Genomic DNA, 17,135 nt, shown 5'->3' on the forward strand with positions numbered 1-17,135 from the left:
TGCTCCATTCAGCTCTTTAATACCCATCACCAGGCTAACCCATCCCCCCACCCCCCTCCCCTCTAGAACCCTCAGTTTGTTTCTCAGAGTCCATAGTCTCTTATGGTTCATCTCTCCCTCCAATGTCCCCCCCCCATTCTTCCCCTCCTGCTATCTTCTTTTTTTTTTTAACATATAATGTATTATTTGTTTCAGAGGTACAGTTCTCTGCATTCTTTTAAATAATCAGTTTAGTATCTAAATTGCTAAGAATTTTCACAAAAGTTTGGTAAGAGTTTGAAGTGTGAAATTATTTGAAATAATCGTGGTATCTGAGTGCTTTTCAGAAAAGAAATTTTTAGGTTACCTTGCAATAGGAAGGAGAGAGGCCGGTTCAGTTATTTGACTACACTCATCCAGCACTACTACAGGAAATTTAAGATCATTCATGCATGGGAATGGGCAGGCTGCACAGGTAACTCCAACTACTCGCACCTTTATTACAATAAGAATATTATTAATTAACAACCTTTTGAGAAAATAAGATAATGTATTTACCAAAGAACTTGTAAAAGCTAAAATCAGAAATGAGCTGTCCTAATTACTGGCAATCAGGAATAACAGGTCACTTTATCTCCACATTTTTATTATTTCCACGTAGGAAATGGAAATCACAGAACATAGGCTACTTAAGCCACAAATCCCTTAATAAGAACAAATAAAAGGCACACTTTGATATTCACAAGGAAGGTATTATATTATCAGGGATTTAAAAAATATTAAGGATGACATCCATATTTTATCCTTCTAGACAAAGCTGGATAAACACAACATGCATTATTATCAACACAGGCCAAAATTCTCCACAAAGAACAGTGAATATGCTATAAACTGTATTTTGCTTAACCTTCAATCACACTAGGATTTTGACTTATTTAAGAAAGTAAAGAATGCTAACTATTTCTAAACAACAGTAAATTAAAGTGTACTTGAGGCCTGTAAGCATATTTGAATCTTATAATTCTCAAATATTATAGCAGAATACCATTATTCTCAAGGCAAAATGCCTGATTAAAAAAAGCTAATATTTAATCTCTGGAACTAAATATAAACAAGAGGAAAATCATTGAATTTTCTAATTAGATGTGGTCAATTGCCACAGCAGTCTAATAGCTACACACATACACACACACACTCACATATATATACACACATACACACACACACATATAATTTTTTTTCTCTCCTAACAATCTGAAGTATAATTCCACTTTTTGGTAGCAAGGGCAGTCCACACAAACAGACCATATTTTTTGTCAACAAATGTGACTGACAAAAATATACTATACAAATTAAATACTGCCTCCACAGATCCTGCGGAACAAGAAATATATACATTAATAATAACATTCATCACGTATAACAGCCCTCTGTCAGAGTTTCCTTTTGTTAAAAACAAAAATCACAAAGCCACATTTATATTAGAAACTCCACACTTTTTGAATATTCAGCTCTTTTAAAATGATCCAGCAGAAGACACCACTGTAGTAAAATACACTGCTCATGGTACCACTCTCAAATATCATTCATTATTTAATTTCCGGAAACTATACCTGATGAAGAACCTTAGAATGAGAACCCGAAAGTTGTGAACCAGGAAGAAGTTTTTTTAAAAGAAATAGCTAGGGGAGGGAGCCTGTGTGGCTCAGTTGGTTAAGCAACTGCATTTGGCTCGGGTCATGATCCTGGGGTCCTGGGATCGAGCCCCACATCGAGCCCTGTATCGGGCTTCCTGCTCGGCGGGAAGCCTGCTTCTCCCTCTCCCACTCCCCCTGCTTGTGTTCCATCTCTCACTCTCTCTCTCTGTCCATTATATAAATAAAATCTTAAAAAAAAAAAAAAACAAATAGCTAGGAGCACCTGGGTGGCTCAGTCGTTAAGTTGGTTATTATTTCCACTTTCTCTGAGCCTTTGGCTCAGGTCATGATCCTAGAATCAAGCCCCACATCGGGCCCCCTGCTTGGTGGGAAGCCAGCTTCTTCTTCTCCCACTCCCCCTACTTGTGTTCCTGCTCTCGCTATCGCTCTCTGTCAAATAAATAATCTTAAAAAATAAATAAATAAAAGAAATAGCTAATACAAAAACATAAAGAACTAAGGTTTCTTTAAAATATTATATGATTTGTATCTACTAATTTGTCATCATATTGCTAAGATTCTAACCCCAGAAGATATTTTATTATTGATCTAGGAAATAGCAATTAAACTATGAAGCATTTTTAAAATTTAATTTTATTGTAAAGACATGTCACTTTAGAAATGTGTTAGCTCTGAATGCCTAATTGGACCTTGGAAATTTGTTAGACAAAACTTTTAAAAAAAATGTTCCCTTTAAAAGAGTTTTCATTTGGGGTGCCTGGGTGACTCAGTCAGTTGAGCATCTGACTCTTGGTTTCAGCTCAGGTTATGATCGAGCCCTGCATCCAGCTCCGAGCTCTGCGGGGAGGCTGCCTGAAGATTCTCTCCCTCTACCCTTCCCCTCACGTGCATGTGCATGCACACACACACATTCACTCACTCTCTCTCTTTAAAATAAATAAGTAATTAAAAATAAATACATAAAAGAGTTTTCATTTGTGAACAGATAATACCGATGAACAACAGATTATGCTATCTGGGCTTTCACTTGGAAAATAATAAAAAAAAAATTACCAAAGAAATCATTAACAATTATTCTTACATATCAATATTATGTTGGATAAGTGAGTAAAATGATAAGTAATTTACATAAATGACTAATTTGCATTAATTGAACACAGTCAAACTAAGCCCTTCTGGATTTAATTGGGGAGAAGAAAGTAGAGTTAACTCTATAACTCAAAATAATAGAAAGCTAGTCTGAAACCTGAGGACCTCTATAATCAAAACTTATAGATTGGTTATTATTTCCAATTTCTCTCTCCCTCCCTGTAAGAGTATTACACATCCACACTCTTTGCCATGTGACTTTGCAGTACTTGTCACCAGAGAAGTAGGGGGAGTATATTTCCCTGTCCCACTAAATATTAGGCTTGGCCATATGACTTGTTGCAGCAAATGGAATATTAGCAGACATGATATGAACAAAAGCTTTAAATGTATTTGTGTGATCTAGGCTTCCTTCTTGCACTTCTGCCATCTGTCAGGAGAAGACCATCATGCCATAGGCAAATGTTCTCAGAATGAGAGATCTGAACCATAGCCTCAAGCTGGGCCATGCCAACTGACCTTTAGAGTCATAAGTTTGTTGTCTTAAAGTATTGAGATGTTTGTTAAGCAGCAATATTTCTGAAATAACTACATAATATGGGGATCCAAGTATGTTGATTTTTCCAAATCTCTTGCAGAAAGTAACCAATGTCCACATAGTCCAAGAAGTCAACAACCCTCTTTTCTTCCCTTCCTCTTTCTTTTCCTCAAGCTCTCCTTTCATTGGAGGAAGCTACTGATTGACTTCTTTCTCATCAGCTACCAGCTAAAGGAAGCCGCCCTGGATCAGAAGCTGATAAAGGGGATGCTGCTACTTGTTACAGCTTGGGATCGTGTGTGTCCAGTCTTGGCTTCCAATACTTAGAAGCAAGTGTCTGAGCCTCCTAGATTCTCAGATATAGACAGACCCTGAAAGGCTTGGCTTTCTAGGAAGGCATTAAAGACAAATTTCACTTGGGTATTTTGTCCAGGGTCAGACCTTCTTTTCCTTCCCTATTGTACCTAGAAAAAAACCAAGTTTCATTTTAACTTGCCAGGAAATCTATTCCCACCACTTCTCTTTCCTCTTTAAGCTTATAAAAAGATATACAAATACGGAAAAGGAGAGAGGATAACTCAGTCATGGTAAGTTGGATCTGTTCACAAACTTAAAGAATGTTTTATGATAAGATAAAAATATGCACTGGATAGACATACACACACCTTATTTGAATCTAAGCTATCACAGTCATCTGTTTTATTTAAAGGAAATATTCATCAACAGGAATAAAAGAATTTTGAGTAGTATATATAAATTAAGAAACAAACTTACCTGCTTCAGCAGGGTTTTATTGGTCCCCAGTTTATGCTGTTCAATACTTTTTCTGACATAGACCCTTTCCAGAGGAGTCAAGTCTTCTTTCATTAGTGCATGTAGTTCTTTCAGTTGTTCATTTTCATTTTCTGAGGCATGCAAACTAAAAAAGAATTACATAAAAGAATATCCCTTTTTCTCCCATTTTCACATTATAAAAAAGTAAAATACAGATTTTTCTAAGTTAACAAAAAAATAAATAAGCTTTTCCACTCTTCTTCGAAAACCAAACTTAAGGGCGCCTGGGTGGCTCAGTCGTTGCGCGTCTGCCTTCGGCTCGGGTCGTGGTCCCAGGATCCTGGATCGAGCCCCGCGTCGGGCTCCCTGCTCAGCGGGGCGGCTGCTTCTCCCTCTCCCACTCCCCCTGCTTGTGTTCCCTCTCTTGCTGTGTCTCTGTCAAATAAATAAAATCTTAAAAAAAAAAACAAATTTAAAATTATATAAAATTATTATACTTTTTTTTTTAAAAGATTTTATTTATTTATTTGACAAAGAGACAGCAAGAGAAGGAACACAAGCACGGGGAGTGGGAGAGGGAGATGCAGGCCCCCCGCAGAGCAGGGAGCCCGACGCAGGGCTCGATCCCAGGACCCTGGGATCATGACCTGAGCCGAAGGCAGATGCTTAACAACTGAGCCACCCAGGCGCCCCAAAATTATTATACTTCTTTGAGCACTCTGACTTTTGGAATTCAGTGTTCTTACCTATAAGGCAAAATTGGCTTGGCAATCTTCCTGACACTCCCAACTCTGACGAACTTTTCAAATCCAAGACTGAGAAGCCTTTAAAGAAAACAAGGCAAAATAGATTCTGATTATTTAGAAGAATTTATAAAGCAAAGTTTACCTAATATTTGTTATTAAAATTAATTTTATGTAACAGTGTATTTTATAGTTATAGAATTCAATCTGATATGCCTAAACTCAGTAAATGCAATGTAGCTAAGACTTTTTTATATAATGCATTTTATAGAGAATTTTTAAATTATATTGAAGGTTCATTAAATGTTTATAAAACAGTGATGTTAATATTGATCACAAATAAAACTGTCTCTAATGACATAATAATATGGAAAACAATAGCTACCATATACGTAGCATCAGGATTTATTAGGAATGCATATCTTATTTTTACATACATTATCTCACTTAATACTCATTACAGCTCTGCAGGGTAGTATCTAATCTTAGAGATGAGGACTCCAAAAGTGAGGAATTTTGCTGAGGCCACAGAGCTAATAAGTAGAGTCGGCCATGATTCAACCTAAGCCAAGTCTGTCTACCTTCAAAGGCTATGATCATTCTTCTACATACATCACCCCCAATTAGGGCTTTGTGAAGAAGCAACTCTCATCTACCTTTCCCTCTCATGTATCTTACAGCTCTGGTTCTAGGCTAGAAACAGAGTAGAGAGTTCAATGAATATCCAGTCCTCTACAACATCTGTCACCTCAAATGGGAATTTAAAGAGTTAAAACACTAAATAAACTATAGCTTTCCACACATAGTCTCCCTAAATAATTTTGAAGCAGTTTGTTTAATGTCAATGCATGGATAGAATGCAACTTCTGCGTATTTCATAGTCCTCATCTTGGAGACAGTCAGCTACTTTTCAGTCTCAAAACACAGATTACATGTTTTCAATGCAATTTTATGTTAATTTTTTTATAATAGAGGGTGCAGTATCCTCATCATACCACTAAAATAGGGTAAAAAGTATGTTTTGGAGCACCTGGGTGGCTCAGTCAGTTAAGCGTCCTCTTGCTTTGGGCTCAGGTCATGATGTCAAGGTCATGAGATGAGCCCCACCTCAGGCTCCACACTTAGCGTGAAGTCTGCTTGTCCCTCTCCCTCTGCTAGTCCCCCTGCCTCGAGCGCTCTCTTTCTAAAATAAATAAAATCTTTAAAAAAAAAAAAAGTACATTTCATTTCTTCTCAAGAAACTCTTTGTCCCATCCTGTCCATTACAGTCAGAGTACATTGTCGAAAGGCACTGCTAAATGTTATTTTAATGTGAAGAAGTGTGTGAGTCTAGCCTATATGAAGTTGAGGTGTATATCCTAATTATAGATCTGTATTTCTCAGGTCCTTATCAGAGGCTTAAACATTGAAGAATTTCTCCTAAATGTTTTAGTATTCAGTACTTACCTTCCTTCTTCATTCTAACTTTGTGATTTTTCTAACTTTTCTAACAGCCTACAGTTATATTTTCATCTCAAGTTGAGCAATCTAAAGCTTTTTCCTGTTTAGCCCCCAAGTAACTCCTCATTGTCTTGAATCAAAAAATATATTCAGTCTCTGTTTTAGAGTTAGAAGGGTGTACACTGGCAGATCGATCCTTTCTGAAGGACAATTTTGAAAAATATATTAGGACTTAAAAAATATTTATATCTTGGAGTGCCTGGCTGGCTTAGTCAATAAGCATGCAACTCTTGATTGTTGTGAGTTCAAGCCAACATTGGGCACAGAGCTTACTTAAAAAAAAAAAAAAGTTTAGGGGTGCCTGGGTGGCTCAGTCAGTTAAGCACTGACTGTTGATTTCGACTCAGGTCATGATCTCAGGGTCATGGGATTGAGCCCTGCATCTGGCTCCTCATTCCTCACTCAGTGTGCAGCCTACTTAAGATTTGTTCTCTCCCTCTGCCCCTCCCTCACCCCCCCACACACACGTGCGCATGCTCTCTCTCACTCTCTCAAATAAATAAATCTTAAAAAAAAAAGTTTATATCTTTTATTCTAGGCCTAAGACTTTTTCGTAAGGAAAGAATCAGAAATGGAGACAGATTTATATCTAAGGATTTTTATCACAATATTATTTATAATGACAAAAATCTGAAAAATGTTTGCTGATCAAAATTGCTTAATTAGGAGTGCCTGGCTGTCTTAGTGGGAGAAATGTGGGACTACTGATCTCGGGGTCCTGAGTTCAAGCCCCATGTTGGGTGTAGAGATTACTTAATTAATAAAACTTAAAAAAAAACAGCTTAATTAAAGTATAAGCAGATCACTGCATATGACAGAGCTAAGAAAAATATTTTCTAAGAAGATTTGATACCATAATCTTTTTTTTTAAGATTTTATTTATTTATTTTAGAGAGAGATAAGAGTGTGAAAGCAGAGGAGGGGCAGAGGGAGAGGGAGAAAGAATCTGAAGCAGACTCCACACTGAGTGCAGAGCCCCATGCAGGGCTGGATCCCACAACCCTGAGATCATGACCTGAGCTGAAACCAAGAGTCAGACTTTCAACCAACTGCGCCACCCAGGCGCTCCAATACTTAATCTTTATGTGAAAAAAACAGGACACAAAATAAATAATACATTATGTTGAATGCTAAGTTTGGAAAATAAATGAGTATGTGTATATGCATAAAAAATCTGTAAAGAAATATATTATCTGTATAGTCTGCATATTTTCCACCTTAAGCATTCGTTTATATAATTATAAAAGCTAATTTTTAAAAAGCCTACACATTTTGAAATAATGAGTTATTTCTCCTAAGCAAACTTTGTCATTTAAGTCAAAATTCAGATCATTAAACATTGAGATATTGGTAAAATATGTACTATTTTTTTTGCATTTAAAAAAATTTTTTAAAGATTGTATTTATTTTATTTTAGAGAAAGAGAGAGAGAGAGAGGGCATGCGAGTACGAAGGGCAGAGGGAGAGGGAAAGCAACAAGCAGACTCCACAATGAGGGTGGAGCCCAAAGAGGACTTGATCTCATGACCCTGAGATCATGACCTGAGCTGAAATTAAGAGGCAGATACTTAATTGCTTAATTGACTGAGCCACACAGGTGCCCCTTTCTTTGCATTTTTAATAAAATTTTACACAATCACAAAAATTTTATACCTGCAGGACAGATTGTGATTATCTTCTTTATATCCCTCTCATTAAAATCAAAAACTTAATTTGACTAAACTGATCAGCTATTTTACTATTATATGCTCATACAGACAGGTATATAAGAGAATAACCTATAAGTTGGTTCTGTGATTTTAGCCTACTTCCAAGGTTCTTGAGTCAGAGACAAAGGATTTTATTCATGGCACAGGAAACAGCATAAGCATCCACAAATGTGCACTGGTTTCCCTTGGCCCCCAAGTCCAGTGGAAAGACATGGAAGGTCCAGATGGATGCCTGCACATGCAATGTGTTGAGCTGCAGAAAAGAACACTGAACTTGGAGAGCCACTATTCTTATAACAATCAGCAAGCAAACCTGCTCTTTGTCCTGGAGGGAGATACTACCTTGTCAGTCAAGGTTGCTTGCTACAAACATAACACTGAGAAATGTCTTGGGTAATAGTGGTCAGGGCCTTGCATCCTTAGCATCCCAGCAGGGATGCTCAGGGTCCCAGAGCAGATTGCCTCCCTCAAAAATATACATTTTAGTCCTACATGACTGAACTTAATTTTTAGTGAGTATCTTATCTTTGTGCCAAAATGGTCAGGTTTGGTATTTGATTTTATCCTACTTACAACCTAATAAAGTTAGTTTATTACTGTTTCATTGATGCTGGCTCTTGAGTCAGAGACTAAGGCCTGGAATTTTTGTGCATGGAAAAAATGTGCGTGGACACTCAGGTCCCATGATGGATTGCCTCTCTCAACAATAACCTAAAATGTTAACTACTTAGGGTTGGCTCAGTCGGAGGAGCATGTGACTCTTGATCTTGGGGTCCTGAGTTCAAGCCCTACATTGGGGGTAGAGATCAAATAAATAAAACTTTTTAAAAAATTAAAAATAAAATAATAAAATATTAGCTACTTAAATACACTAGTCATACGTACCCAAGAAGTACTCTGTCCACAGCTACATTAGTGGAAGAAGAAATGAGAAGTTTCCATGGTCTTGCATTTCCAACTGTAGGAACTTCACTCTTTTCAAATAGCTGTACAAAAAACAAAATCACCACTGCCAGCAAGTAACTCTTTCCTGCTCCAAAAACACCTAATTATTTTGAAGGAAGGGGAAAAAATAAAGGCAGTGTCATAAATAAATTTCTGAAAGCACAAGAAACATTTCATCCATCTGCCTTCCTCTCTCCTGTTTAAATTAATTTATTCAAAAAACATTCACTGAATGACCACTATGTGCTAAGCACAGAGGATAAGTAGATAACCAAAGATCTCCACATTTAATGAGACCCTAGTCTAGTTGGGAAAACAGATAAAGTAAAGGAACAATGATAAAATAATATGGTAAGTAACACCGATATGGTATTAATTAAAAAAAGAACATTCCTTTCTGCTTTGGTGGAGATGGGAATGTTTCCCAAAAATAAGAGGTAGCAGAACTAAGTCTTTCAGCATAAGATATCCAGACCACTTAAAGAAAGGGTCATTCTAGGCAAAGGCATGACAAAGTATGTAGATGTTACCTACTTCTATACAGCCTATAGCAAATAGGCAAGAGACAAGGCTGACGAGATAGGCGAGAGGATAAAGCATAAAGAGTTCTGCATGGTATGGCTAAAAAGATTAAATTTTGTCTTGGAGGCCAGGGACAGTCCCTGAAGGATTTTAAGCAACAGAACTAACTTAGGCAGACTGTATTTTGTAAAAACTACTTGAGTGAAAATATTAAGAAAGGTAAAACTAAAGGTGGATCAATTAGAAAGTGGCGTGACAATAATCGTTACAATACTGTTACAATACTCTAATACATGCTAACTTTCCTGAGTGCCTCCCATGTGCCAGGCACTGTTCTAAGCCCTTTACCAACCAGTTAACTCATTTAATCTTCCAATCCTAAGAGACAGATGCTATTATCAACTCCACGTTATAAGGCAGGAAATTAAAAAGATAAGTAACCTGCCCAAGATCATACAGCTAATAAATAAAAGAGCCAGGATATAAACCCAGGATTCTAGCTTGAGAGCCCACCCTCTCACCAGTAGGCTATATGAAGGTACGGTGAAGGCTGGGATTGAGGGATGCTAGTGATCTGGAGAGAAGAAAACCGATACGAAAGAAAGGTAGACAGACACGACAAGGGAAACATCTCAGTGACTGATCTGATGAGGGAAGATAAAAACAGAGTAGAAGGAGGATTAAGAGAGTCACTTCATCTAGGGAGAAAGAGTAATCAAGGATGACTCCCAGACGTCTAGCTTGGTCAACAGGGTGGATGTGATGTAAATCCTCAAAGTAGCACAAAACAGCTCTGGAGTGGAGGTCTGTGAGAGGAAATGAGTTAAAGGGGTGACAGAATCCAGACAGAATTATTAGCTCTAAGAGGGGAAAGTAAAGCTCCCTTACTGGGACAGAACAAAACGAGGTTAAAAAATAGATTCAAACTTAGGTAAACTGGAGAAGGACAACAGGATATTGAGAGGAGTTTTCGTTATAAGCTCCATTTCCTGTTTTAGAGGCAAGATCAGTTTCAGAGAGTGGGGCAGGGGCCAGGAGGGGTTATGAGAATGAAGGTTTGGAATAGCTGCTGGGGGAGGATGAAAGAGCAAGCAAACTAAGAATTAATAAAAGGCTCTGCTGCTCAGAGTTAAAGTTCACTCTGATAGTGCAACACATGGACACTACCTAGATCACATCTGGATGCTGTGAATAATGAGCGCATAATGCTACTCATTCATCAGATATGCTGCCTATTTCTCCCTTTCAGGTGGTCAGTTCTGCTCTCATCTAATAGTTTACTAAAGTAGGTTCAGATTCAAAATAATCTATGTAGAGTTTTTCTGGAATCTTGTCTGACTAGGAAATTACAAGCAGGCTAAGTTACAAAAGCTTATATAACAGGATATTTACTAGAACTATGATCTTTCTTACTTCTTACCATGTATGATCGTGATAGGGAGGGTATGGATGTGCAGTTCCTTCACTTCTTCAACATTTCCATGGGATGCCATCATTTGAGCTATCTGAATTAAAGCTGTAGCTTGATCCTTATTTAACTTGTGTGCCTGAATTAATTCACTAGCTAACTGCAACGTTGCTTCTAGGCTGAGAAGTTCAAATTTTGTGTTGATATTTGAGAAGGCTGGTGGGATAAATCTTCTCTTATTGACTCTCTTGTTGCTAACTATAGTCGATGAAGACCTAGTATAAAGGCAGCAAAAAAAAAAAAAATCAAAGAAAAATGAGCGGTTTTTGAAATAGGTAAATAAACCTATTCATAGCTTAACCTTCACTTCATACGCATCCCAGAGAACATTTTTTTAAAGGCCTAAATGCATATATGCCCCAATCTGAAGGAGGGGGAAAGAGAAGAGAACTAACATTCGTTGACCATCAACTATGTGAAAGTACTATGCTGAGCATTTTACATATTATTTGATGTAATCTTAAAAACAACATTAGGAAGTAATTACCCCAAATAGAGATACAGAAATATTAAATTTTTTCCCAAAAAGCACACAGATAATAAGTGGTGTACTGACTTTAAAGCCCATGTTCCACTATATAAGGCTGACTTAGATAATTAATATAGCCTCTATTTCAGGTAATACTGCAATAAATAAATTGGCTTAATTTCTATAAAGAAATTCTATAAAGAATGAATTCATTTCAAAGATTAAATAACAAAGATTGATAATATAATGGAATCAGAAGAATTTTTTTTATCTAGAACTTCTATAAAATTCCAAATTAGAAACTATACTTTTTCTACCATTTTAGTGAATTTAATAGAATATCACTTCCAATATTTTATTTATTTTTTTAAAGATTTTATTTATTTATTTATTCATGAGAGACGGGGGGGGAGAGAGAGAGAGAGAGAGGGAAGCAGAGGGAGAAGCAGGCTCCCAAGGAGCAGGGAGCCCGATGTGGGACTCGATCCCAGGACCCTGGGATCATGACCTGAGCCGAAGGCAGATGCTTAACCATCTGAGCCACCCAGGTGCCCACTTCCAATATTTTAAAAAGGGGTAAGGTACTTGAAAAATTAAAAGTAAGTTATAGGTTATGTCAAGAATAAAGTTAGCATCATTATACATTACTGAATTCAACCTGTAAAAGGATTCTTTTAGATATTAAATAATTTGAGGCATAAGAATACAAATGAATAAAAAAATCAACACTCAAAAGTCCTTAAAATATTATTCCTTGACAAATGGAAAAAATTTGCAGTAACATCCTTTTATTTTTAACTACTGACAAACAGTAATGTCATGGTCTCTGAAAGATAATAAAAATATTGTTGGCAAAAATTTATGTAATGTACTTTGATTTCATTTTCATACTCACATTTAGTCACATTTTGGAATACCAATGACCCAAAGGTAAAATAATGACTTACATTGTTAACAAGTACTGTGTTAGAGGTAGAGTAGCTGGATTAAAGTTGTCCTGAATGTTTTTCAAAGTGGTCAGCTCTGTGCTAGCATTACAAACCAACAATGCATGGACCACTACTGTAGAGAGAATGCAGAAAATGAACATTTAATATAAAAAAATGGATCATTAAAAAACTATTAAAAATGTTCAGTTGGGTGTCTCAGTTGGTTAAACATCTGACTTGATTTCAGCTCCAGTTGTGATCTCAGAGTTATGGGATCGAGCCCTGTATTGGGCTCTGTGCTGGGCGTGGAGCTTGCTTAGGATTCTCTCTCCCTCTGCCTTCCGCCCCTCCCCAAATGTTCATATAACTCAGAGCTCTGCTACTGAATTAATCACATGACATAAAATAAACTCTTAAGTATATATGGAGGTCCTTTTATCCATTAAACTACAATACTAACTGCTTATTCATACTTTTCATAATGGGTATCCATAAATTGCATAACTTAAATAAAATTTAGACTTTTATACGTCAGCTAATGAGCAAGAACAACTGTTCTGAGTTAGTGCACGGTGACACTGCTTGACAGTTCCAACTAATAAGCATACCATCTTGTGCTGTACAATAGTTATTTGTGTAATTTCTGAATATTTTCTTTTATTTGTTCAACTATTTTATAGGAAAATATGGAAAGCATAAAGTTAGAATGCTGATATGGGGGAAAGAACTGCAACAAATATGAAAATATGCATATGAAAGTGACATATTAAGTAACAAATGTTTAGGTAATTAGGCTTTTACTGGACTCAAGCTAGTTGACTACCTTTTTCAGTTCTTGAAGAAAAAAATCAAAAGTTAAAAATGTATATGGAATACTTGAAATGGGGACGCCTGTGTGGCTCAGTCTATTAAGCATCTGCCTTCGGCTCAGGTCATGATCCCAGGGTCCTGGGATCAAGCCCCACATCGGGCTCCTTGCTTAGAAGGGAGCCTGCTTCTCCCTCTGCTTGTGCTTGCTCTCTCTCTCTCTCACAAATAAAGAAAATCTTAAAAAAAATTTAAAAAAATACTTGAAAAGAATCATTAAATGTTGTGTCTCTAATTACAGACCAAATTCAACCATCAGGAATTATTCCAGAGATCAAGATGTTAGAGAAATCTATAGATTCTTAGAACTGGATAGGGATTCAGGCTACTAAAACTTCCTTTATTAAAAAATAATAAGGATGGTAGCCTACTTTTTTTTTTAATTTTTTATTGTTATGTTAATCACCATATATTACATAATTTGTTTTGGTGTAGTGTTCCATGATTGTTTGTTCATAACACCCAGTGCTCCATGCAGAATGTGCCCTCTTTAATACCCATCACCAGGCTAACCCATCCCCCTACCCTCCTCCCCTCTAGAAACCTCAGTTTGTTTTTCAGAGTCCATCATCTCTCCTGGTTCGTCTCCCCCTCTGACTTACTCCCCTTCATTCTTCCTCTCCTGCTATCTTCTTCTTTTTCTTTTTTCTTAAAATATGTTGCGTTATTTGTTTCAGAAGTACAGATCTGTGATTCAACACTCTTGCACAATTCACAGCGCTCACCGTAGCAGATATCTTCCCCAATGTCTATCACCTAGCCACCCCATCCCTCCCACCCCCCATCACTCCAGCAACCCACAGTTTGTTCCTGAGATTAAGAATTCCTCATATCAGTGAGGTCATATGATACATGTCTTTCTCTGATTGACTTATTTCACTCAGCATAACACCCTCCAGTTCCATCCACGTCGTTGCAAATGTCAAGATCTCATTCCTTTTGATGGCTGCATAATATTCCATTGTGTATATATACCACATCTTCTTTATCCATTCATCTGTCGATGGACATCTTGGCTCTTTCCACAGTTTGGGTAGCCTACTATCTTATTAAAACTTTCTCAAAATAAAAATCATACCTTCCTGTTCCATTGCTGGCAAAATCCCTGCAAAATCTACAAGACCTTCTCAATGTAAAAATAAATGATGTGTTTACTAAATGTACCCTATTAGAATAATAAACCAAAAAAATTTAAAAAACCAAGAGAATCAGAACTTAATGTAAGAAATGATTTAAGAAAATTCTTATTTATACTTTTAATGTTTATATTTTAAAAAATCAGTTATATAAAAATCAACTTTAGGGGAGCTTGGGTGGCACAGTCGGTTAAGTGTCCAACTCTTGCTTTCGGCTGAGGGTTGTGGTCTTGGGGTCATGAGATCGAGCCCCGCATTGGGCTCCGTGCTCAGTGTGGAGTCTGCTTGAGATTCTCTCTCCCTCTTCCTATGCCCCCCCACCTCTCTCTCTCTCTCTCAAATAATAAATGGATGGATCCTTTTTTTTCTTAAGATTTTATTTATTTGACAGAGAGAGAGAGAGAGAGACAGCGAGAGAGGGAACACAAGCAGGGGGAGTGGGAGAGGGAGAAGCAAGCCTCCCGCTGAGCAGGAAGCCCGATACAGGGCTCAATCCCAGGACCCTGGAATCATGACCTGAGCCAAAGGCAGATGCTTAACCAACAGAGCCACCCAGGCTCCCCAATAAATGGATGGATCTTAAAAAACAAATCAACTTTATAACAAATACTTAAGTGAGGGTTCAAGATTTTATTATATTGTTAGCCCTCTGAAACTTGAACTGCAGAAATATTTATATATTCAACTTTTACACATATTTTCAGGAAACAGAGATGGATGCTTTTTTTTTTTTTTTTTTTTGAGAGCGTGTGCGTGAGCCAGGGAGGGGGGCAGAGGGGAGGAACAAAGGGAGAGGGAGAGAGAGAATCAAGCAAGCACCAAGCCCAGCGCAGAGCCCCACCCTCACAACTCTAAGAACATGGCCTGAGCTGAAATCAGGAGTCAGACACAGCCAACTGAACCACCCAGGGGCACCCCAAGGTGGTTGGCTTTTTGTTGGCCTTAATCAAATAATCCCACACAAAGTTAGCAACCTTGCTCACAATGCATCTTATGTCTATCGTTCTTCTCTTAATATAAATTAATATGGGCATGATAACACTTACCATTAGTGGGCCAGTTAGAGGGGAAATAACCTTTCAAAGGTAGTAGCTCCACCTCATTGATAGATGATGGTCCAAAGAAAGCACTACATGCAATAAAAGTATCCAATTCAAAGTCCAGGGTTTTTGAAACCACCCAAAGATCATCTGAAAAGACAAACTTTTTTTTTTAAAGATTTTATTTATTTTTTGACAGAGAGAGACATAGTGAGAGAGGGAACACAAGCAGGGGGAGTGGGAGAGGGAGAAGCAGGCTTCTGCGGAGCAGGGAGCCCGATGCGGGGCTCGATCCCAGGACCCTGGGACCATGACCTGAGCCGAAGGCAGACGCTTAACGACTGAGCCACCCAGGCGCCCCAAGACAAACATTTTTTTTTAAAGATTTTATTTATTTATTCATAAGAGACAGAGAGAGAGAGAGGCAGAGGGAGAAGCAGACTCCCTGCTGAGCAGGGAGCCGGATGTGGGACTCGATCCCAGGACCTGGGATCATGACCTGAGCCGAAGGCAGAAGCTTAACCATCTGAGCCACCCAGGCACCCAAGACAAATATTTTTTAAAGAACTCAGAACCATGCTCAATTCAAAACTACTTTGGATTTCTTACATGCTTAGTCATATATTATTTCTCAAAAACCAAGATTAGTTATTATCTACCAGATTCCACCCAAACTAAGACCTGAATAAGTAACATTTTCATGTTTTAATGCAATTACTTTTATGTTTTTAAAGTTATTTTATGATTATATTAAAAAATAATGTAAATAAAGCAACATAACATCTAACTCATCTTTCTTATAAAACAACTTTATAGCTATATCAGACTTTCCCAAGGTAGAACATTAGTCTAAAAAGATGCTCTGCCATATAATGGTTTTCATGAGCAAATAAAGTTGGCAATCTGTAGATAGAATACAAGTTCTCTTAACAGACTTCTACTTAACTGATGCTCTAGATTAATTAATGTTCTTTCTGTATAACATGCCATCTCCACAGCATATTGAGTACTCATAGCTAGTAAGCTATTTTCCACAATACTACCAGTTGAGTTGATACAAAGAGTCATTTGTATTTGTTCTAAAACTTATTTATACCAGTTGGATTAGTTATAATATTATAACTTAATCAGGTATTATTTGAATCATTATGAGTATGAAGAAAAATAATTGTTGCTTTAAGAAAATTAAATAATTTAGAAAGACTTAAGATTTGCTTTAAAAATTTTAGCCACAAAACACAAAAAAACTGCTTTTGACTCAAGTATAGATGAGATGTATGTAAAAGATTAGAAAAGAGATTGAAAAAATTTAAATCACTCTCCACTTAGATTGCATTACAAGTTCTTGCTCCATGTTTAAGAATTCAGAATGGTAAATCTTTTTTTTTTTTTTTAAAGATTTTATTTATTTACTTGATAGAGTTAGCGAGAGCAGGAACACAAGCATGGGGGGTGGGGGAGGGAGAAGCAGGCTCTCCGCTGAGTAGGGAGCCCGATGTGGGGCTCGACCCCAGGACCCTGGGATCATGACCCAAGCCGAAGGCAGACGCTTAACAACTGAGCCACCCAGGTGCCCCAGAATGGTAAATCTTTATGGATGGTGTATTTGTGGGTATGGTTTATACAAGATAAAAAAGATCACCAATCAAAAAACCCATAGTCTAAGCAAAAGCCTTAATTCTTCATCAAAAAATCATTAAATAAAAATATATTCAAATATTTTAAGTTAAATGTTCATATGCATTATTTATTATAATCCTTAACTTAAA

The 17,135-nt window shown here is 37.2% G+C and overlaps 1 protein-coding gene across 1 annotated transcript in view; it reads right to left on the reverse strand.

The window, feature by feature from the left end:
- The window catches only part of ZGRF1 (zinc finger GRF-type containing 1), an 88,169-nt gene that overhangs the window by 12,502 nt on the left and 58,532 nt on the right, over nt 1-17,135 (reverse strand). Inside the window, exons 18-24 of the mRNA XM_027599161.2 lie at nt 15,373-15,516; nt 12,342-12,456; nt 10,878-11,140; nt 8,876-9,035; nt 4,785-4,862; nt 4,039-4,183; nt 347-474 (exon numbers count right to left, since the gene is read on the reverse strand). Coding sequence (XP_027454962.2) covers nt 347-474; nt 4,039-4,183; nt 4,785-4,862; nt 8,876-9,035; nt 10,878-11,140; nt 12,342-12,456; nt 15,373-15,516 — 1,033 coding nt within the window. The remainder of the gene's footprint in view (nt 1-346; nt 475-4,038; nt 4,184-4,784; nt 4,863-8,875; nt 9,036-10,877; nt 11,141-12,341; nt 12,457-15,372; nt 15,517-17,135) is intronic.

Source organism: Zalophus californianus, chromosome 2 (assembly GCF_009762305.2).
Source record: "Zalophus californianus isolate mZalCal1 chromosome 2, mZalCal1.pri.v2, whole genome shotgun sequence".
NCBI lineage: Eukaryota > Metazoa > Chordata > Mammalia > Carnivora > Otariidae > Zalophus > Zalophus californianus.